Here is a 23,446-nt window from a genome sequence, read left to right as displayed (position 1 = left end):
CTGTTGCCAATGGCCTGCCTGTTTGGTTGTCACTTGGAAAACTACAGACTGGGGACTTCCCTGGTAGTCCAGTGGTTAGGACTCCATGCTTCCAATGCAGGGGGCATGGGTTCGATCCCTGGTTGGGGAACGAAGACCCCACATGTCGCCCAGCATGGCCAAAAATAAAGAAAATTAAAAATTTTAAAAAAGAACACTACAGATTGGAAGATTAAAGACACCTCTTTTTGAGACATAAAACTACGGATCAACAGAGGAATGGATAAAGAAGATGTGGTACATGTATACAATGGAATAAAAATGAACAAAATAATGCCATTTACAGCAACATGGATGGACCTAGAGATTGTCATACTGAGTGACATAAATCAGACACAGAAAGACAAATATCATATGATATCGCTTATATGTGGATCTAAAAAGGAAGGGGGTACAAATGAACTTATTTACAAAACAGAAATAGCATCACGAATGTAGAAAACAAACTTATGGTTACAGGGAATGGGGGGGAAGGATAAATTGGGAGATTGGATTGACATATACACACTACTATATATAAAACAGATAACTAATAAGAACCTGCTGTATAGCACAGGGAACTCTACTCAATACTCTGTAATGACCTACATGGGGAAAGAATCTAAAACAGGAAGTGTGGATATATGTATATGTATAACTGACTCACTTTGCTGTACACCTGAAACTAACATATTATAAATCAACTGTACTCCAATAAAAAAAAAAAAGAAAAAAGAAAACTATGGAAACAAATCACGGCTGCTGAGTGAACCATCCAGGTAATTCATATAGATGCCCAGGATAAGGGTCCATCCTCCAATGTGGCTGAGAGGAATCAAGCTTTGGATTGAGCCTGCACCACCCAGGTTGCACCATCGCTGCCTGGATCCATCCTTGTAGCAGACACGACAATACACACACCATTAGACCAAGTGCCAAAAAAGCAGTCGACGTTTCTGAGGCAGAGGCTACCACCACATGCCTAACTTGTGACTCCTGCCACAAGCTGACCCATTTGTCTCATGGTGAGGGAGGACACGTCACACACAAGGCATTGCCCCATGCTCCTGGCATACTGACTACATGAACTGTTGTCCCCACTCAGAACTATTGATGGTGCATCTCTCTGTTGACACATTTTCAAGTTATAGAATTGCTATTTCAGTCCAATGAGCCAGCTCCAGACACAAAAGTGTGGCCCGTGCAATTCATCTGAGTCACGTGCTTTGCTTTCTGGACCACTTTCGGTCTGACAGTGGCGTGACTTATAGCACAAAGGCTACTCAACAATGAGCTATTAGTCAAGGTATTCAATGAACCTTTTCTGTCCCCAACCATCCACAGCAGTCTGGTATTACTGAGCTTTGGAATAGCCTTGCTCACACGTCTTAGTAAACCAGTTTTGTCAATGAATGCAACTGTCCCCCAAAAGGAATCATCCCATCTCAGCTACTTCCTGGATAATAAGCAGAATAAAAGGAGTTGGAATTATATATACCTATTTTGAAAATTTGAGACTCTGCTGTGACCATTCTTGGACATGATGAGTCTTTATTTCCTCCCTCCCTTAGATTTTAAGTTCCCTGAGTTAAAAGCCTGCACATTATCTGGGATAACGTTTGATGTGCTGTGAGTGTTCAACAAATAACAGAATTAATCCTCTAACCCAAGAAGAGTCATTTAGGAAATCACAGTTTATTTGTTCTGTTTTGTTTTGCTTTTCAATTAAATTAAATCTGGGCATTCAACAGTATAAGATTCAAATCATCAAAAACAATCCTACAGCTGTACTAGGAAGACCCACATCTTATTACCCACTCAGAAAAGAAAAGCTCCTCAAGGACACTGAGCACTACATTGTACATATTAAAAGTTAACTATTTAGGGGCTTCCCTGGTGGCGCAGTGGTTGGGAGTCCGCCTGCCGATGCAGGGAACACGGTTTCGTGCCCTGGTCCGGGAACATCCCACATGCCACGGAGCGGCTGGGCCCGTGAGCCATGGCCACTGAGACTGCGCGTCCAGAACCTGTGCTCCGCAACGGGAGAGGCCACAACAGTGAGAGGCCCGCATTACCGCAAAAAAAGAAAAAAAGAAGAAGTACAATGAGAGCCAAAAACAGTGAGGAAATCAGGGCAAAGAGAAAATAAAGTTGGACTAAAATAAGATAAAACCTGAAATAAAAAGAGTGCACAAAATGTATGCTATAAGATCACGTTCACAAACCAGATGTGTTTCTCTGTATTGGTTCTAAGCTTCCTGGCAGCCAAGTCAAAATGGTGTGCACTATTGGTCCAAAGTCATGCTGTACATGAAGTAAAAACAAACCAGATACTTAGACAAAGCACAGTTATGTGCTTTAGAAAGACTGAGTTTCCTTATAAAGAGGATGCATGTGACAGAAATAAATAACAGCCGCGTGGGCGTACTAATAAAAAATGCGCCACGTTTCACAAACTGTTTGTGTAGTAGCGTTCCTTAGTGAAAGCTTAAGGCACTGTGCAGCTTGGTAAATCCTGTAATGGCCTAAAATGATGTCAGGTAATTATGCAGCCCCTGGTTGATCTGACTTGATCAAAGAATAAAATTTAGAGTAGCTTGAAAATTGAGTGATCTTGCTCTCAAAACTGAAACCACACCTGGTCCCCAGGGGAGAGCGTTCTAAGCTTGACTTGGACCAGACTGACAGTACTGTGTGTACACATTCAGAGTGAGGCAGAGACTGTCCCAGGCTCCCAGCCCACTCCAGTTTAATGATCTGCAACAGTGGTTCTCAAACCTCAGCCTGCATCAGAATCACTGAAAAGCTTGTTAAAACACAATTGCTAGACCCCAACCCCAAGTTCCTAATTCAGGAGGTCTGGGGTGGGCCTTAGGATGTGCATATCTAGCATGTTCCCAAGTGATACTGATGATGGTAAAAGAACCACATTTTTTTTTTTTTTTTTTTTTGCGCTACGAGGGCCCCTCACTGTTGTGGCCTCTCCCGTTGTGGAGCACAGGCTCCGGACGCGCAGGCTCAGCAGCCATGGCTCATGCACCTAGCCGCTCCGTGGCATGTGGGATCCTCCCGGACCGGGGCACGAACCCGCATCCCCTGCATCGGCAGGCGGACTCTCAACCATTGCACCACCAGGGAAGCCCAAGAACCACATTTTGACAACACAGATCTACTCCAGCAAACATTTTCTGTCAAGGGCCAAAAAGTAGATATCATAGGTTTTGCAAGCCATTCAGTCTCTGATGTACTACTCTGCATGTGTAGCTGCAAAAGCAGCCGGGGACAATACTTAAAACAAATATGCATGCATATGATCCAGCAATCCCACTCCTGAGCATATATCCAAAGAAAACTCTAATTCAAAGAGATACATGCACCCAATTTTTTAAAATATAGGCATGTAAAACTATTTACAAAAACAGGTGGTGGACTGCACTTGATCCTGATCTACACCAGCCTCCTGGGACCTGTAAGCCCATGCGTAGACAAAAAAAGCTTCACTTTACTACTGGCCTTGTCATAGTGTCTGAAGGCTGCCAGCAAAGTGTCAAAGTTTTGGTAGTTAACTTTCTTTAAGTGATGTCGCACTGCTGCAACCAGGGCTCTCTGTCTGCCCTTGCCTCGGAGATATTCTCCCGGAAGTCTTCTGTGGATGAGATCACCAGCTCCTATTGAAGAGGGGGGAAAAAAGTCTTTTTATCTAAATTTACAGTCTGTCACAATTATTCCCATACTAAAAAAGATAGAGATCTAGCAACTTCTGTGAATGAAAAACCTAACTCCAATACTATTATGCAGCATGACAGAAAATCCTTTTGTATTAAAAAAAGTACAAAGTAATTGATAAAAATGAATACTTCTGCTTTATGCGACTTCTTTGCTCAATGAAAAAAATCTGAAAAAATGAATTTTATGGGGGAATCATGAACCCACTCAGCTGTCAAATCCTTTCCTAAGACAGCAAAGTCCTTGCCTGACACCCTCTTAGCAGACATTTGTCTACAAGGCTGAGGATCTGAAAGCTGGGGCTGATTCCACGTGGGGGTCACTCTTTGTGCCTCAGGGTTGACTAAACATCTGGGAAACCTTGTAAAAACTGGACACAAGTTCCCTACTCCTTCCTAATGTGAGTTTCCAGTCTGCCTTCAGTCTGCATACCAAGTCCCCATTTCTGTCCTGCTTCCCCTACACTATTACCAGCACAGGAGACCTCCATTCACAGTCCATTAAGTGAGTCCTGACCCACAGCCCCGAGTAATAACCCCTCCAATCCACCTGCTGCCACCACCAGACCCGGCCCTTGCTTTCACTTTTCTTTCATGACTTAAAGGAACTTTCCTGAATTTTGACACAAAGAAAGTACAAATACACTACCTCTAAACCCCATTCCTTGGATGTTAATGGTGACACAGATCAGACCAGAGTTGACCATGTTGCTTCAGATGTGACGGCTTGGTGGATGTCACCAGAAGAAACCTTCTGCCTCTGTTCTTTTTCCCCTGGCCTATACCCCTCCCTTCCTGCTTTCTTGCGACAGGATCATGCCAGCAGTTGGCTGTGATATCCTGGGTAGGTTAATTTAAATTGCAACATTGATGGATGCAACTACAGAGGATCATACTAAGTGAAGTAAGTCAGAAGGAGAAAGACAAATCCCATATGATATCACTTATATGTGGAATCTAAAATATGACACAAATGAACCTATCTATGAAACAGAAACAGAATCACATAGAGAACAGACTGGTGGTTGCCAAGGGGGGAAGGGGTTGGGGGAGGGAAGGAGTGGGAGTTTGGGGTGAGCAGATGCAAACTATTATATACAGAATGGATAAACAACAAAGTCCTACTGTATAGCACAGGGCAGTATATTCAACAGTCTATGATAAACCATAAAGGAGAAGAATTTTTTTAAATGTATATGTATATGTATGTATAACTTTGCTGTACCACAGAAATTAACACAACATTGCAAATCAACTATACTTCAATTTTTAAAAATTGAAAAAAAATAAATTGCAACATTGGGGGCAGTTCAAGGCAACTAATATTCACATCTACTTTGTACAAGGCTCTATATTATTAGGCTCTGTCAAGGGTCTTTTTTAATAGGTACTCATAGCACCTCTAAGTTTATTATAAAATCAGGAGTTAATCCTGCATATTCTGATAAAAGCCTTCTTTCTAAGGGTAGACCCTAAGTATGGTGAAAAGCCCACAACCAGTGCTGGTTCCACGAACTGGCCAAGTGCCTCAGAACAAGATCCTCTGAACTGGGGTCAGCTATTATCAGACCATCCTAATGTAGGCAAAACCCAAGTAAGGACCTGCGAGAGGAAATCAAAGTGGTTAGGGGTTATTTTTGACAAATAAGTGTGGCTTCCTTTCCTCTTCCACATTTCTTCCCCTGATGTCAACCCTCTGGGGGGCTGCTCTGTATAAGGACCTCCCCCCACCCCGGCTCTTCCACAAGATGACTCTTGGTTGAGTTTTTTTTTTTTTTTTTTTTTATCTTGAGAGGCCTTCACTCTCCATTAACATCCAAAAATAACCATTTTAATGGTTGTATCTCCAACTCTACCTGGTTTTCCCGCTACAACCCTAGCAGGTATGACTGCCTAGTGGATGAGAGGTATGCTGATACCCTCTTCTGGCCTGGCCCTGAGAGAATATTTATGAAGCTCATGTCAAATCACTGACAACTACTCAAGAGCCACCTCTAAAGAACTGAAATCAGGAGTACAAGCTGTGGCCCTAAAAGAGAGAACCATGACGTTGCTACCACGCCAGGGACATCAGAAAAGCCACACCTGCTCCTCAGTTGCACCCTGCCTGCAACCAATTCCCATGATGCACTACTGCCCATCATTCTCCTCTACATCGCCTCTGCCCTGGTGCATTCTGGGAGCCGGATTCTCCTCCACATCGCCTCTGCCCTGGTGCATTCTGGGAGCTGGACACAGCCCTTGCACTCTTCCTGGAAGCATCGTAACATAACCAACAACCCCAGGCCTGAGGGATGAGGCGTTCTTTGTGCAGTTGCCTTTCTTTCCCTAAGTAAGGGTAAGGGAGCAATCCAGGCCCAGTAAAGAAACCAATATGTTCTTGGAAGCAGGCAGACCCTGAAGCTTTCCACGGAATAGGTGCTGCTAGTTAACCCCAATAGTAGTCACAAAAGGCCACTGGGGTTAATCTGTGTCCATCCATGAGCTCCACGAAAAGTCTAGAGAGAGCTGACAGTCCCCTTACACAGTTACGCTGTACAGTGCCAAGGACAATACTGACACATTTTTTAAACTATTAATGTCAGTGTTCTTCCTTTTCATTTTATAGCTCTATCTTATCATTCAACTTTTAAGGGTAATGTAGCTCAACTATTAGGAAATTTGTCAATGTTACCTAATTGTCAACATGATAAACTATGTGTTAGATACATTGATTCATGCTATAGATACTGGCGAAAACAATGTACTGTGCGCTAGACCCCAAGAATCCAACAGACAGCAAGATGGGGCGCCAACCAGCATGAACCTGCCCTCAAGTAGGCAGCTGAGCATGATTATCTACTTGTATTTCAGGCTCACTGATGGGCTTCCTAAATCATCCCTTACCCACTTCTAGAGGTATGAAGAGCCTCTAAGATGGGCAGGCATCCATTAAACATGTAACAGTTGATCTAAAAACAGAACCAAAATATAATCTCCTAATGTGGTGATTCATGGTGCTCTGAAACACCATGTTGCCGAAGCTCAGTAAATATTTATTTTATTTGTCAGTTAGTGGGCTTTAACACATTTTAGTAGCAGTTCTTAAAGTTTAGTGTACCTGAGAATATATGAGCATGAGTCCCAAGAACCTGCATATTTAATAAATTCTCTGGGTGATTTTAACGCAGATAGACTGCAGACTGTATATTGAAAACCAGTAAAATACAGCCCAATCCTGATAAGCTTGGGCATAGTTTTCCCTTTGGAAGTCTGCTGTTTAGATCCCTTAGCACTAAAGACAAAGTCCTGGGAATTTTCTTCTGCCACTTTATAGGTTGATTAATTGATTGGCTGGTGGGAAAAGTGGTTCTTAAGTATGTGGTTGTAGAGTACAGTGCTTTCTGGAACTTGAATGTCCCTAGAGTTCATCTGGGAATGTTGTTAAAATGCAGTTTCTGATTCAGTAGATCTGGGGTGGAGCCTGAGATTCTGCATTTCTAAGAAGCTTGCAGGGGCCACCAATACTGCCATTTGCAACCACATTTTGAGTAACAAGGGCCTAGTACAATATTGGAATTCATTAAAAAGCTGCCTCACTTCACTTTGGCTTGTTTAATACAGGCCTTATTTATTTTCTAAATAAAATTCTGAGCCTTAAATACACTTAAGGAATTCATTACAAGGGCTTTAAACTGTTCTTATTTCAAATATAGTATGAAAATTTTGTTTCTTTCTTGTGCTACAAATTGTTTTCTTTAGTGTTAATGTAATATTTTAAGCCATTAAAATTAGAAGCTTTGAGAGAAGGAGATGGTGAACTTAACTGCATGATTTGGGGGGTGGGGGGGATTTTGTTGTTTGTTTTTTAAGAAGAAAGTTTGCATATTTACCATACTCCTCAGGACGGAGACAAGCCCCAAATGTGTGGTCTGGGGGAACATTCATTGTTTCTGCAATGCTATCAAAGAAAACAAATACTTTAGTGAAAATTCCCACCACATGGCATCCCTGGAATTTAAAATATGTTTGCCATATGTTTTTAATCGCCTATATTTTCTCCTATAACCAAACTATGAGAATCAAACAGAAGTTCTCCAACATATCTTTTTCCTAATCTCCCACTCGCATTAGCAATGGCTGAATGCTTTCACTGGCTTCCAGTGAAAAAGTCCAGACTGAAAAAGAAAAAAACAGAACATACTCAAAGCAGAATTATGGAAGTACATACATATATATGGCGGGGGGGTGGGACAGGGAAGAGAGAGGAAAATATAATGCAATAAGTTAAATTTCTGAGATCTCAGAAATAAAGCTTTACACAAAATTCTTCCACCCTGTTCTCCAAATGCCCTGTCCATTTTGGAGACTCAGTACTTTCCTGGAACCCCAAGCACTATAGAGGCTAACAAGAGTTCCCTGATTAACACAAAAGGATGATTCTTATTTAATTGATAGAACCTAATAGAACACAAACCAAAATTTACCACAAGAGTAGTTTGTAAATTTGATCCAAAAACATTTTCAATTCTAAGTTAATCATGAACTTACGGATCTAAAATTCTTCCAAGTTTATGTTGAAATTTTTCTTTGAAATCATCAACTCTCTTGGATACAACCTTAGCTCCTCTTTTCCTATAAAATTAGAAAATTGTCAGGTATCTGTATTACCTAAAGTATTCTTGGCTACCAAATATACATGTGGTGAGGAATACCATAATATCATTTGGGACATCACAAAATAAATCCAGTTTCAAGAGAAATTATATGCTAAAAAGAAAGCTTTATGTGTTCATTCTTCTATCATGTATATTCTATTATAAAGAGAAGTTTATAATAGAATATAAAATTTTGATTAAAGAATAAGAAAAGCAAACAAAATTTTTTTCAGTAAACAAAAAGAGTTAATATCATTCTTATAAGTGTAACTCCTAAAACTGCTAACGGAAAAGTAAGCATCAAAGAAATAAATAACCAAATGATATAAACAAATAACTCAAATCTAGTAAGCAAATATATGGAGAAATTATAATACTCTCCAGTAATAAAAGAAATATAAGATAAAATAACAACAAAGTACCACTTTTAAACAGTACATAAGTAAATATATATATATACACACACATATATATATATAGAGAGAGAGAGACAAGAGACAGAGAAAGAGAATATCTAACATTGGCAAAAAGTATGGTAAAACACTTATAGATTGCGAGTGCAAATTGCTATAATCCTTTTGGAAATAATTTGGTAACATGATTCAAAAAGCATAAAAATGTTCATCCTCTTTTATCCACATCTGAAAACCAATCATAAGGAGATAATGTACATAATTAAGTGTGAAAAGAAGTTACATTTATAAAAATGCTTATAGCCTCACTGTCTACGATGGGGAAAAAAAAAAAAGAATCTAAATGTTCAGTCCTAGAGGGTGATTAGTTATGTTGTATTAACAAGAACACACTCTGTATGCATTCAAAATGTTGGTTATTTAGAATACACAGCAATATGAAATTATGTTAAGTGAAAAACCAGAATATAAAATGTTATTGCACTCTGATTAAAGCTATGCAAAAATCAACACAGGAAGCCACACTAGAAAGAAATAGATTAAAATGATAATAAAGGTTGAATTAAGGTGACAGGATTATGGGTGATTTTATTTTGCCAATTTTCTGTAATATAATTTCATTACTTCTATCCCTGTGATTAAATGACTAAGAATTTCTTTTGAGAACTGCAAAATTACAACACCACTATTTAATAACATTAAAATTAATAAATTCTCTATTGTTTTGCTAAGACTAAAAACAATGAATGTTAAACTCTTAGATTCCATTTGCTTTTAAAACTATTTCCTGTACTGGAGAAATATGGAGTTGAATAAATTTCTGGAGAAGAGTGACACTCTGTGGAGAAACAAAAGATGAAATATAAAGTACTTCATCTTTTATTTCTTCATTTACTTCCCATTAGTTCAAAAAGGGAGAAAAAGAACAATATGGGTAAAGTCAGAATAAATCAGAGGCAGTATAAGGGCTGTAATTTGAACAAAGTTGACAATCTAAAACCAGCTCCAAGGACTTCCCTAGTGGCACAGTGGTTAAGAATCCACCTGCCGGCTTCCCCGGTGGCGCAGTGGTTGAGAGTCCGCCTGCCGATGCGGGGGACACGGGTTCGTGCCCCAGTCCGGGAGGATCCCACATGCCACGGAGCGGCTGGGCCCGTGCGCCATGGCTGCTGGGCCTGCGCGTCCGGAGCCTGTGCTCCACAACGGGAGAGGCCACAACAGTGAGAGGCCTGCGTACCACAAAAAAAAAAAAAAAAAAAAAAAAAGAATCCACCTGCCTAGAGAAATGTTGGAATCGACATAAATGTCCATCAACAGAAGAATAAATGAATAAATGTGATATAATCAGGATCAACATAGATAAATCCTGCAAAAATGTGAGTGAAAGAAAGCAAATTGCCAAAGGATACTTAGGTGTGATACCATTTATATAAAGTTAAAAAATATGCAATCCACAGGGAGATCAGCTCAGTGCTTTGTTACCACCTAGAGAGGTGGGATAGGGAGGGTGGGAAGGAGGCACAAGAGGGAGGGGATATGGGGATATACACATATAGCTGATTCACTTTGTTATACAGCAGAAACTAACACAACATTGTAAAGCAATTATGCTCCAACAAAGATGTTAAAAAATAAATAAATACAATAAAATAAAATAAAATTAAAAAAAAAAAAAAAAAAAAGAATCCACCTGCCAATACAGGGGACACAGGTTCGAGCCCTGGTCCAGGAAGATCCCACATGCCGCAGAGCAACTAAGCCCACGTGCCCCAACTACTGAGCCTGTGCTCTAGAGCTCGAGAGCCACAACTATGGAGCCCGGAAGCCCACGCACCTAGAGCCCGAGCTCCGCAACAAAGAGAAGCCACTTCAATGAGAAGCCCGCCCACCGCAACAAAGAGTAGCCCATGCTGGCCTCAGCTAGAGAAAGCCCACATACAGCAACGAAGATCCAACGCGGCCAAAAATTAAAAAATAAAATTTATTTTTTAAAATAAATAAATAAATAAAACCAGCTCCAAGGGGCATGATTAGGAACATGCCTGGATTGTAAGGGTAAGGATTCTAAGTCATGGAGCCTACGCTTCTCATCCTAAAAGTGCCTGGGTTATGTTTCTGGGAGAATTGGGAAGAATTTCTGAGCAGCCAAGTATGTAACATCATTACACACCTCACAGTATTCACTAACCAACTCAGAGTAAAGTCTCTGTGTGCCAATCAATTTTTTCTTTCAGACACATACACACACACACACACGCACACACACCCCATTTCAACATTCTAACTGATTCTTCAGACCAAAGGTCATAAACAGAATATAGATAGAGGTAGTTTTATGGAGGAAATATATTCCTTAAAAGTATATATCCCTAATAACTCTCAAAAGTTAAAAGTAAACCAAATTTATGTTAAAATAGTGCATATCAAAGTGAGATGTAAACAAAACAGAAAGAGACTCACAGACATAGAAGACAAACTTAATGGTTACCAAAGGGGAAGGTGGGGGAGGGAAAAATTAGGAGTTTGGGATTAACAGATACACACTACTATATATAAAATAGATAGCCAATATATATAACAGGGAATATAGTTCCCTGTGCTATACAGCAGGCCCCGTGCTATACAGTAGCCCCTGTATAGCACAGGGAACTATACTGCATATCTTATAATAACTTAGAATGGAAAAGAATCCAAAAAAGATTAAATTTATATATATATGAATAAATAAATCACTTTGTTGTACACCTGAAACTAACACAACATTGTAAATCAACTATTCTTCCATTAAAAAATAAAGACAGGGCTTCCCTGGTGGTGCAGTGGTTGGGAGTCCGCCTGCCGATGCAGGGGACACGGGTTTGTGCCCTGGTCCGGGAAGATCCCACATGCCGCGGAGCGGCTGGGCCCGTGAGCCATGGCCGCTGAGCCTGCGCGTCCGGAGCCTGTGCTCCGCAACGGGAGAGGCCACAACAGTGAGAAGCCCACGTACCTCAAAAAAATTTTTTTAAATTAAAAAAAAATAAAGACAAAAAAAGAAGAAAATAGGAACAAAAAAAAGAGATGTAAACAAATACACTTCACTCCAAGTTTATAATAGAAATCACACTGAAGAATGAAGTAGTGAGTCCTATTTGAAATACAACAAATCAAGGGAATAAAGAATCTATCATTTCATCAATAATTTTCCAACTAAGTTTTGAAATACAGAAAGAATGATCAAATAAAACAGTGTTCCATAAATGATGTTTCCTTGTGGGTAGAGACAAGTTGGAGGGAAATGCATCCTGCATATGGCCTGCTTTTATAAATTCAGTGTGTTTTTCTATGACTATCCCAAATCATTGATAAATATGTGCTTGTTAATGACCCAAAAGCTCTGCTCTTAGGACCTTCTTAAGGACCACCTTGTGAATATGTTTATTTCATATCTTTAAGAAATGGATAGTAGGTTTAATATTTCTAAGCTTTCAGAAGTGGATAAACCATATTTGTCTCCTTTTAAGTATCAATTTCTATGTTATATTTAATTATAAATATCTAGTGAAATACTTAAATCATTTCTTCACGTTTTCCTTTATGTATGTTTTAACAACTTTAATAGCGATAAGTTAATGAATATTTGTCTTATAAGCTCTTCTTCTATACCCTAAAGAAAAACTATCTCATACGGGTTTAGTATAATATTGAAAGAATTTCTTCTGTGTTTGTGTTTTAACATTATTGTTTTCAATAATTCAAGTATCAGAAACTCATATAATAAGGGAGTGGGAGAAGAATGGAAATCAAAATTTCAGGCCTGTGATCACAGAATCCAGTGTCTATACCCCTGGTATAGTGGTTAAAGGCAGCCCCTGGAGACACACTGCCAGGGTTTCATCCCTACCCCTAGTATTTCTCAGCTGCATGATCTTGAGCAAATGATTTCACTTCTCTGTACTTCAGTTTCTTCGTCGGTAAAATGGAAAGGCTAAAAATTATAGTACACCTGAAGTATAGTTGAATTACAGTGTTGTTAGTTTGCTGTATAGCAAAGTGACTCAGTTATGCATATATATACATTCTTTCTCATATTCTTTTCCACGATGGTTTATCACAGGATGTTGAATATAGTTCCCTGTGCTGTACAGTAGGACCTTGTTGTTTATCCATTCTGTATATACCAGTTTGCATCTGCTAATCCTAAACTCCCAATCCTACCCTCTCCCCCCTTCTTGCTCCCTTGGCAACCACCAGTCTATTCTCTGTGTCCCTGATTTTGTTTCTGTTTCATAGATAGGTTCAGTGAATAAACTTTTCCATACCCCCCTGAAAAAAAATTATAGTACACCTACCTCACAGAGGTGTTGGTAGGATTAAATTAATCATACATAAAGTACTAAGCATTTGGTCTCTATAACTGAGAGCTGTTATTTCAGCAACCAGACAGGCAAATGAGCGAGGCAGTTGGGTGCCTGTGGGAATGTGCAAACTCTGTGTGCACCCCGGGGGCCTATGGAAACTTGGAGGGCCAGTGTATCCTTTAAAGAGGGCAGAGGGTGTAAAAAATGGTACAAATGAACTTATTTACAAAACAGAAATGACGTCACAGATGTAGAAAACAAACTTATGGTTACCAAGGGGGAATGGGGGGGAGGAATAAATTGGAAGATTGGGATTGACTTATACACACTACTGTATATAAAATAGATAAACAACAAGGACCTACTGTAGAGCACAGGGAACTCTACTCAATACACTGTAATGACCTGTATGGGAAAAGAATCTAAAAAAGAGTGGATAGATGTACATGTATGACTGGTTCACTTTGCTGTACAGCAGAAAGTAATGCAACATTGTATTTGTTTTGTTTTGTTTTGTGTTTTTTTGTTTTTGTTTTTGGCCGCACTGTGCATCATGTGGCATCTCAGTTCCCTGACCAGGGATCCAACCCGCAGCCCCTGCAGTGGAAGCTCAGAGTGGACAGCCAGGGAAGTCCCAACACATTGTAAATCAACTATACTCCAATAAAAATTAATTTTTAAAAAGTTATAAACTAAAAAAATAAAGAGGGCAGAGAGCAAAGCAAATCCACTCCCACCATTGATGTATAGAAATGTAAGCCCAGTATATTCGTTTCCTGTGGGTGCTAGACAAATTACCATGAACTTGTGGCTTAAAACAATAGAAATGTATTTTCTCACAGTTCTAGAGACCAGAAGTCTGAGATCAAGGTGACAGCAGGGCTGCATTCCTCCAAAGGCTCTAGGGGATAATCTGTTCATTGCTTCTTCCAACATCTGGAGGCTGTTGTCTTTTTTTTTTTTTTTTTTTGGCCTTCCTTAGCTTGCTGTCATATCATTCCAGCCTCCTCCATCTTCACATCACCTTCTTCTCCTCTGAATGTCTTCTGCTTTTCTGTCTCAAACCTCCCTCTGCCTTTCCCTTATGAGGACACTTGTCATTGGATTTAGGGTCCACCCAGATCATCCAGAATGATCTCTTCATCTCAAGATCTTTAACTTAATTGCATTTACAAAGACCCTTTTCCCATATAATATAAACTTCATAGGTTTTGAGAATTAGAACATGGACATCTTTGGGGGCCACCATTCAACCCAGTACCTCAGTATTTTCAGTCTTCTGATTTTTTAAACATAGTAGGAAATATAGGTTTTTATTTTGTTTGTTGGCTTAGATATAAAATATAAGACAGGGAATGAAAAACTAAGGAACCTTATTTTAATTTTATTAGGAAAGTAGTCAAAATGTAGAATGCAGGTGTAAAAAGGTCACAGTTTGTGAGAGTTAAGTCAGATGCTCGGGTGCTCAAATAACTATTAAACAAAGCTGAATGATAAATGACAGGGCAATTATATGTGACATGATTGTCTTTGTAGAGACTTGAAAGCCCACTATCTTTAAGAAACATAGTAGGGTTGATCCCATAGATTAAAAACATTCATGTATGTCTTCCAATCTGCTGAAAAGACATGAAGTTACTTTAGAATCACAAACACACACACAGGGAATTCCATGGCAGTCCAGTGGTTAGGAGTCTGCACGTCCATTGCAGGGGGCCTAGGTTCTATACCTGCTGGGAGAACTAAGATCCTGCAAGCCACGCGGTCAAAAACAAACAAACAAAAAATCAAACAGAAGAAAACCCAACAAAAACAACAAAAAGACAGTATCATGGTTATCTCTGGGGGAACTGGACAGTTTAGAAGACATATCACTGTGTATCTTTTTCTATTATTTTTATGTTTGAACCATGTCACTGCATTACCTCTTCAAAAAATAAACGTAATAAGCTTTCAAGTCCATATGCCATATATCTAACACTTGTTCCAAGACACAACATACTTAAACTTACATTTGTAGTTCGTGAAGCCAATGTAAAGTTTTTGCCATATTTCGTCCATCATTAAAATGTGGTGTTGGGATCCCGTACAAGTTAAATCTATGAAAACTTGATGGGTTATACTTTCGGTGCTTTGCTTCTCCTAAGAAAAGAAAAGGGAAGGCTTCTGACTTAAGCAACACAACTTTGTGCAAGAAGCGCATGATGTTCTCACTGACAATGAAAATGAGAGTGGGAAAAAGAATGGAACTGTCACAGCACAGGGAACTGCACACATCTGGCTACAGATGACAGAGGCATTCTCCCATGTGAGCTGGGAGACTGGTGGAACAAGGGTTCCTTGTGTTAATATTTGGAAAGTAAGTAGAAAAATGATGTAGGAGAAAGACATATAACTAATGAAAAATTCAGGCCCCATCAATGTTAAAGAAATCCTTAAGATCAGGGGAGGTATTGCAAGGCTTTGTGACCCCAGTGGTGCTTTAAGCTATGCTAAGATTTGAGAGATTGGTGTTTTATACTTGCTTTCACTGAGATTTGCGTTACAACTTTCACATTTCGTTATAATCACTTATCTCATATTAGAGACATTCAAAGGGTGATAGAGGGCTGAGAACCCAGCAGGGAGGTCTTTATTTTTAAGATCTAGTACTGTACTTTTTTCAAGCCATGATGTGGTATTAGTTTTCTATTTGTAGATAAGAAGGTAAGACTGAAACTAGAGATCAGCTACAAGGTTATAAAATGATGGAGAAAAGATATTCAGCCTCACCAGTAACCCAAATAATGTAAGCAAAAACAATAGTGCACAGTCATAATTCGACTCTCAGTTAAGCAAAAATAAAGAAGATTGGCAAAGTTCGCCATTGGGGAGGATGCAGGGAAATGGAAATTCTCATACACTGTGCCTGTGAGGGCAAACTGGGGCAGCTATTCAGGTGGAGAGTTTGGCTCTAAGAGTGAAATTTTCAGATGCTTAGAAATCTAGGAATGTATCCTAAGGAAACAAATCACATTCACAAAGATATATAAACAATACATTTTTGTAATCCTGAAAAATACAATATTGATAACTGACCTGAAAAGACAACCAAGAAATTTCATATGTGGGGGGGGGGGAAGCAAAAGGGAAAAAAAAGTGTGTACAGTAGGATGCAAAACACTCACATACACTCATATATGAATGAGCAAAGAAAACATATATGAAAGTATCACCTATGGCAGACTGGGAATTGTGGGAGATTTTCTTTGCAATTCATATACTTCTATACAACCTGCATTTTATAAAAGAAAATATCTATTACTTTAGTAATAATTTAAATTAAGTGCATTTAAAAGAGGTTGTTATTGTTATTGAATGATGTCCTTGACATACTATTTCAAGTAAATGCATATAGCAGTTTCTCCAAAAGCATGGAGATTATTGTCACATTTAACTGAAGATAGCTCCGTGGATGGGGGTTAGAAAGATGTTCGATATATCAAATGTAGTTATCTCTGGCTAATGGGATTTCAAGGTTACATTTACTTTTTCTTCATTTTTCCATGATATTTACATTCTCTACAATTATATTTTTATAATAAAAAATAGTGCTTTCATTAAAGGGAAAAAGTGAAAAATAAATATTTAAAGGATTGGATTCTATTCTTTTTCAAGAGGCTAGTGAAACTTTTGTAAAAGTCAGCAAATGAAAGTAACTTCAGTCATTTGATAGTCCATTAGGGTCTTCTAAATATTAAAAAAAATTTGGACTGGGAGTTTGGGACTAGCAGATGCAAACTACTATATATAGAATGGATAAACAACAAGGTCCTACTGTAGAGCACAGGGAACTATATTCAATATCCTGTAATAAACCATAATGGAAAAGAATGCACATATGTATAACTGAATCACTTTGCTGTACACCAGAAACTAACACAACATTGTAAATCAACTATACTCCAATATAAATAAATAATTTTTAAAACTACACTCATTTTCCTCCAAATTTTCCTCCAAATGCTAAATGCATGTAAAGGGTGTCTATATACATATTCATTGAAATAGTTCTTTCTTAAAACAATTAAATGGGATTGGATTAGATTGTGCTATCGATGCTAAACTTTTCCAAAAATGAATAAAATATTTTCACAAGAGAGGAATGGAGGGAAGGAGGAATAAAGAAAAGAAAGACTAGAAGGAGGAAAAGAAGAAAAGGAGGGGACTTCCCTGGTGGCACAGTGGTTAAGAATATGCCTGCCAATGGAGGAGACACGGGTTCCAGCCCTGGTCTGGGAAGATGCCACAGAGCAGCTAAGCCCGTGCGCCACAACTACCAACCCTGCGCTCTAGAGCCCGCGAGCCACAACCACTGAGCCTGCGTGCCACAACTACTGAAGCCCATGTGCCTAGAGCCCATGCTCCACAACAAGAGAAGTCCCCGCAATGAGAAGCCCACGCACTGCAACGAAGAGTAGCCCCCTCTCACCACCACTAAAGGAAGCCCACGCGCAGCAACAAAGACCTAACTCAGCCAAAAGTAAATAAAATAAAATAAATAAATTTATATTAAAGAAGAAGAAAGGGAGGGACAGAGCCAGGGAAGTGGCGACGGAGGAGACACGGAGAGAAGCCTTGTCAAGGCTGTGAAAAAGCGCGGGGTGGAAGCAGCCGTGGGAGGATGGAGATTATCTCAGGACCGGGGTGTACCCGGCAGCGTAAGGCACCAGCAGAGACTGGTCATGGGAGAAGGGAATGGCTGACTCCAGCCGCGGAGCAATGGGCATAGCAGACAAGCCCCAGAGGGAGTATGACGTGAGGGGGCGGTGGAGGAGAAAAGTAAAGAAAGAAAGACGGAGAGAGGGGTCTTGTGCTGCAGTGAAGGGCTAGTCTTGCTTCTAACTAATGCAGATTAGTTCGTGAATCATGTACAGGCCATCGGCTTTCTCAGGACAGGTATCAGAGTCTAATTGTCAATCCTCTGTTAGGTCAAGATTCTACTTAGCACCCACACGTCAACAATTAAGTTGTAGTTTACAGCACTTAAACATCCAATGCCTTTTAGTTATGCTATAGAATAATTCTAGTAATAAGGCTTTTAGTCAAGATCACTTAATAAAAATAACAATAATAATAATAATAATAATGATAATAGTTACTGAGCCCTCACTATGTTCCAGGCACCATTCTTGGCATTTTGCAGGCACTCACTTCATCCTCGCAACATTATTATCCCTATTTAAGAAATTTAAAATAGATGGTGATAGGGCTTCCCTGGTGGCGCACTGGTTGAGAGTCCGCCTGCCGATGCAGGAGACACGGGTTCGTGCCCCGGTCCAGGAGGATCCCACATGCCGTGGAGTGCCTGGGCCCTTGAGCCATGGCCGCTGGGCCTGTGCATCCTGTGCTCCGCAACGGGAGAGGCCACAACAGTGAGAGGCCCGCATACGGCAAAAAAAAAAAAAAAGATGGTGATAAGTAAAATATTCAAGGTCTAAAAGATAATAAATGGACAAGCTAGGCCTTGAACTTGATCTGACTCCAAAATTTCTGTAGTTGACCATTATCTAATAATCCTCATGTAAAGTGAAGCACTTAGAATAATCCTACTATTTGAATAAAAAACAAGATTAGACTACCCAACATCTAATCTTACTTAGCTATTTTTTTCATTTTAATGAAACATATCTTTCTACATTTTACACCCAAAATGCGTAAGTGTATGTATTCCCAGCTATCGGGGTTTATAACCTTATAAGTAATAAGTTATTATTTATTGATCACCTATTATATGCCAGGCATTTTAACTTTAAGCACATCATCTCCCTTATTCCCCTTCACAAATCTGAGTCTCATATTCTCAGGCCCATTTTACACTGGAGGAGACTTACCTGCATAATAATCATTGTGAGATACAATATACAGATCGTGTCCTGCCTGTCCTTCTTCAAATACTTCTTGATAGGATTTTGGTGGATTCACCACCTCTCTAGCAGATAATTCTGAAGGAAGAATTAATGAAATCAGTTTTAAGGCATTTTTCAGCTCTTTACAACATATTTAAGTTGACTAGAGCAAATGACAAACTGGTATGCTAACTACATAAGCTACATGGGCAAAAAGCCAACATACAGGGCTTCCCTGGTGGCACAGTGGTTGAGAGTCCACCTGCTGATGCAGGGGACGCGGGTTCGTGCCCCGGTCCGAGAAGATCCCACATGCCATGGAGCGGCTGGGCCCGTGAGCCATGGCCGCTGAGCCTGCGCGTCCGGAGCCTGTGCTCCGTAATGGGAGAGGCCACAGCAGTGAGAGGCCCGCGTACCACAAAAAAAAAAAAAAAGAAGAGTTATGAACACATTAGAGGCTTTGGTGGAAATAAAACACACAAATAGATGTCCAGGGGAAAGAGATAGCAGCCCTCACAGCTGGTTCCAACATCAACTTCCCAGAGTCTCTTTCCTGTCTTTACACCATCTCTACTCTGCTCCCTGGATCTCCTCTCCAAACCCTGAACTCTTACTGCCTTGACATACATCAACTCTAAGGCTTCTGGGTCTGAGAGTAACTTTCTTGCTATGATTCCCATCTTTCATTCTTGAATCAACATTTACACCAGCACTAAATAAATCCCAACAGGATATTTAATCCCATTTTCTAAGGAGACATTTTATCACTCCTTCCCCACCCTTTATTTTCACTACCTCTGATGACTGCCGTCCCAAATGTCGTATTAAGTATATCCAGGCCTTTAGGTAATCCTGGCGTCTGATCATGAGATTTTCCTAACGGTGCCCGTTGATTGCTAAAATATACTGATTCCTTCTTATCTTCCATTTTCTGTTGAAAGGTTGTAATAGGCTGTGGGTTGATCAGTACCTTTGCCTAAAGAAATCATATAAAGCAAAGATGTAATAACCAAAATAAGGAAAAAAGTCTGAACACTGAAACTCAATAGCTGGGGAGAAGACAATATGATTGTGGGGAAACATTTCATGATCGTTGTCTTGGCTCACCTTCAAATGAACCATCAGAATTGGGGTTATGCAGCTTAGACAAGTCTAAATATGACTTTTCATTGGGGCTAAAGCATTTATGAGGGCAACTCCCTGGTTACTCGACTCAAAGGTTCCAGAAAAGTAGGAATGACAAGCACAACAGCCACGTGATTCCCACCAGCTCCCTCCAGGTATAAGATCAGGTCTTCTGAACCTTGACTGTCCATTCAATCTGTAGCAGGTAACACCAAGACCCTGCGTGCACACAATACATGTACAAGCGCTCTTGGCATCTCCAGCAATATCACCCAGCCTTTGTCCTCACCATGCTTTAACAAACCTTGACAGCACTTCTCTTTACAGTGAGAAAATTAAGTGCAGCTTGGCTTTTATTATCTGAGGGGAGAATATTAGTCTGTGGCTTAAACCATCGACTTGTCTACACTCACCCTCTTGGCTGCTGCTGCTTGGATTATTTTCACTGCCCAAGATTAAGAGTGGGAAGGAGATATTTCACTAATACCTCGTTTGTTCAATTTCACCTTGGTAAGTGAATAATGTACAGGGAAAAATAGAAAAGAAGTTACCGGTGTTGAAATTTTAGATCTTATTCCATGTGTCAAAGAAGGTGCAATTTGGGGATCATTTGCTCTGCCATAAAATACTCTTTTGGCTCCAGCAGGTGGATATCTGAAGTTGAAAAATTTTTTTGCCTCAGGTGGGGTCATTAGCTACCAACAGGGAGAGAAGAAAATAGAATTATTAAGTACAGTCAATTAGATATTAGCAAGACTGATCTATACCAATCAATGAATACCCTTCATTACATGAGTTTAATCAGTACCTGGTGATCTACAGCTCCAAAAAATGAAACATCCTGAAATTTTTTAATAGAAATAAACAACATATTTTAAAAGTTATATTTAGAAAACAACCAAGAAGTATCCAGGTTAGGAAGCATACCATAAATGACTATTTCCCATCAAAATAAATGGAATCTCCAGTAGTTTTTGTAGAGCTGAAAATTGTAAGCCTGGAATTTTCACTTCCTCCGACAAACTCAATAGAAGGCCCCAAAATACAGTAAAAATAATCCAAATTGACCGCATTAAATTTATGCAACTCTCAGAAGGAATGTTGAGCGTTGTTTATCTTATGTTCACACAAATGCATTTTGAAAACACTCACCCTGGGAAGTTTTTCAGTCAAGCAGTTTGCAGCTCTGTATCCAATCGGAAGAACTTTCCCTGCCTAAAGAGATAAAAAGCAATAATTGGTCATTGTCAGGTCCAGGGGTTGTGTTTTGAAGAATGGAATGTATTCCAAATTTGGCCTATGTATCTAATGCTAAAAAGTTACTTTCAACTACTTAACACAATTAAGAAAAGTAGTAAGAACAATTAGCAAATCTAAGACAATCCTGATGTATAATATAAACAGTAGATGTTACATATATTCAAGCATACCTTTTTTTTTACAGTACAGCATTGTTAGTGATCCATCAATTATAGGACCTCTGCAACACGCTGAGGGATTCAACTTTCAGAAATAATCCTGTCATAGTTCACAGGTCAATTATTGGCTGTCCCATTGTCATCAGTACAATGAGAGTGTGGCTGGATTCAAGCTAAACTCAAAGTATTAAGTATTTCTGAGTGGGTGTGGGTGTGCTTGCATTGTGGGTGTATTTCCACCAACACCCTAACTTTTGATATATGCGAACATGTCACCCCTGGCCAAGCTCCTTCAGTGAATGGCCCAAACTTCACTTGGCTTTGTTCACTTAATTCTAATTTGGGTCTTATCTACCCTTCCCTTGCCCAAGCAAAGATTATAACAATTCATTCCCAGCAATGCACCTCTTATCTATTTCCAGTTTATCATTTCAAGGCAGCTGATAGTTATTTCTGCAAAGCATAAGTTTCTCTTTAAAAAACCTAGAGAAAGAAACTTCCCATACAGAATGTTCTAGGTCTCTGGAGGAGGATGGGAGGAAATCAGTGAAAAGCAGAGAGGCTGAGAGCTGGGTGAATGGATGAATGTGTAGGTGTTGGCAGGGGGATGGATTAATTAGACAAATGAGGGATGACTGGATGACAATAAAGACAGATGGATATAGATGGGTAGGTGAAAGTTTTTTATTATGTTAAATGTTAACTGGGGAATTCCTCTTAGAGGGAGAACCATCAAGGATTAAGAGACTAGGGACTTCCCTGGTGGCTCAGTGGTTAAGAATCCACCTGCCAATGCAGGGGACACGGGTTAGAGCCCTGGTCCAGGAGGATCCCACATGCCACAGAGCAACAGAGCCTGTGCACCACAACTATTGAGCCCACATGCCACAGCTACTGAGCCCGGGTGCCACAACTATTGAAGCCTGTGCACCTAGAGCCCATGCTCTGCAATAAGAGAAGCCACTGCAATGAGAAGCCTGTGCACTGCTACGAAGAGTAGCCCCCGCTCTCCGCAACCAGAGAAAGCCTGTGCACAGCAACAAAGACCCAATGCAGCCAAAAATTAATTAATTGATTGATTGATTGAAAAAAAGAGATTAAGAGAGTATCTTGATGATACCTCTGTGTATGAAAGAGGAAGCCCATAGAAATGGTCAGACAGAGAAGTTAATTGCTTTGCTAAAAAATGGGAGAAAATATGAACTCTTGATGGGATAGACTAAAGAAGGATTAAGAGAGATGAGAGAAAGACTGAGAAAGATGGGAGGAGGGAATGATCTAGCAACAAGGTCAGAGGCCAGGGGGCCCAAGATGTGAAACTGGCCAGTCACAAGCAGCCCAACCTTAATGCCAAATCTTGAGTAAATTCTACTTACACAACTACACAATGGGAGAAGAACCTTGGGTTAAAAAGTAAAGGGGCTGTGCTCTAACTTGAGCTGAAGCAGGGTGGGGAAAAGAGAGGAGAGATGCAAGTAATTTTTTTAAATTTCTTTTTGTTTGTTTTTTATTTTATTTATTTGTTTTATTTTCTTTTTTGAGATACAGGTGATTTTTAATTCAGCTGGAAATTGTAAGAAATCTCAGAGATATCAGGGAACATAAAGTCTCTCTTGCTATACATGTTATAGAAGCTCCAGCCATTCTTTTAAATATTTAATGTAAAGATTAACTCATAAGGAATGGAGATGTGGTACATATATACAATGGAATATTACTCAGCCATTAAAAGGAATGAAATAATACCATTTGCAGCGACATGGGTGGACCTAGAAATTGTCATACTGAGTGAAGTAAGTCAGACAGAGAAAGAGAAAGAGAAAGGAATCTAAAAAGAAATGATACAAATGAACTTATTTACAAAATGGAAAGAGACTCGCAG

General features: G+C 39.6%; 1 protein-coding gene across 1 annotated transcript in view; it reads right to left on the bottom strand.

Annotated features, from left to right (window-relative positions):
• Positions 1–23,446, bottom strand: part of EFHB (EF-hand domain family member B) — a gene marked incomplete at both ends in the record, with an annotated part of 40,556 nt that overhangs the window by 11,240 nt on the left and 5,870 nt on the right. Inside the window, 8 exons of the mRNA XM_082624857.1 lie at positions 3,520–3,686; positions 7,616–7,683; positions 8,274–8,357; positions 15,146–15,275; positions 19,007–19,117; positions 19,817–19,997; positions 20,698–20,841; positions 21,299–21,361. Of these exons, the coding sequence (XP_082480983.1) occupies positions 3,520–3,686; positions 7,616–7,683; positions 8,274–8,357; positions 15,146–15,275; positions 19,007–19,117; positions 19,817–19,997; positions 20,698–20,841; positions 21,299–21,361 (948 nt within the window). The remainder of the gene's footprint in view (positions 1–3,519; positions 3,687–7,615; positions 7,684–8,273; positions 8,358–15,145; positions 15,276–19,006; positions 19,118–19,816; positions 19,998–20,697; positions 20,842–21,298; positions 21,362–23,446) is intronic.

The sequence above is a fragment of the Mesoplodon mirus genome (genome assembly GCF_964341445.2).
Source record: "Mesoplodon mirus genome assembly, chromosome: 6".
Lineage (NCBI taxonomy): Eukaryota > Metazoa > Chordata > Mammalia > Artiodactyla > Ziphiidae > Mesoplodon > Mesoplodon mirus.
Note: the sequence above shows the minus strand (reverse complement) of the source record. Positions and strands in the feature narration are given on the sequence as shown.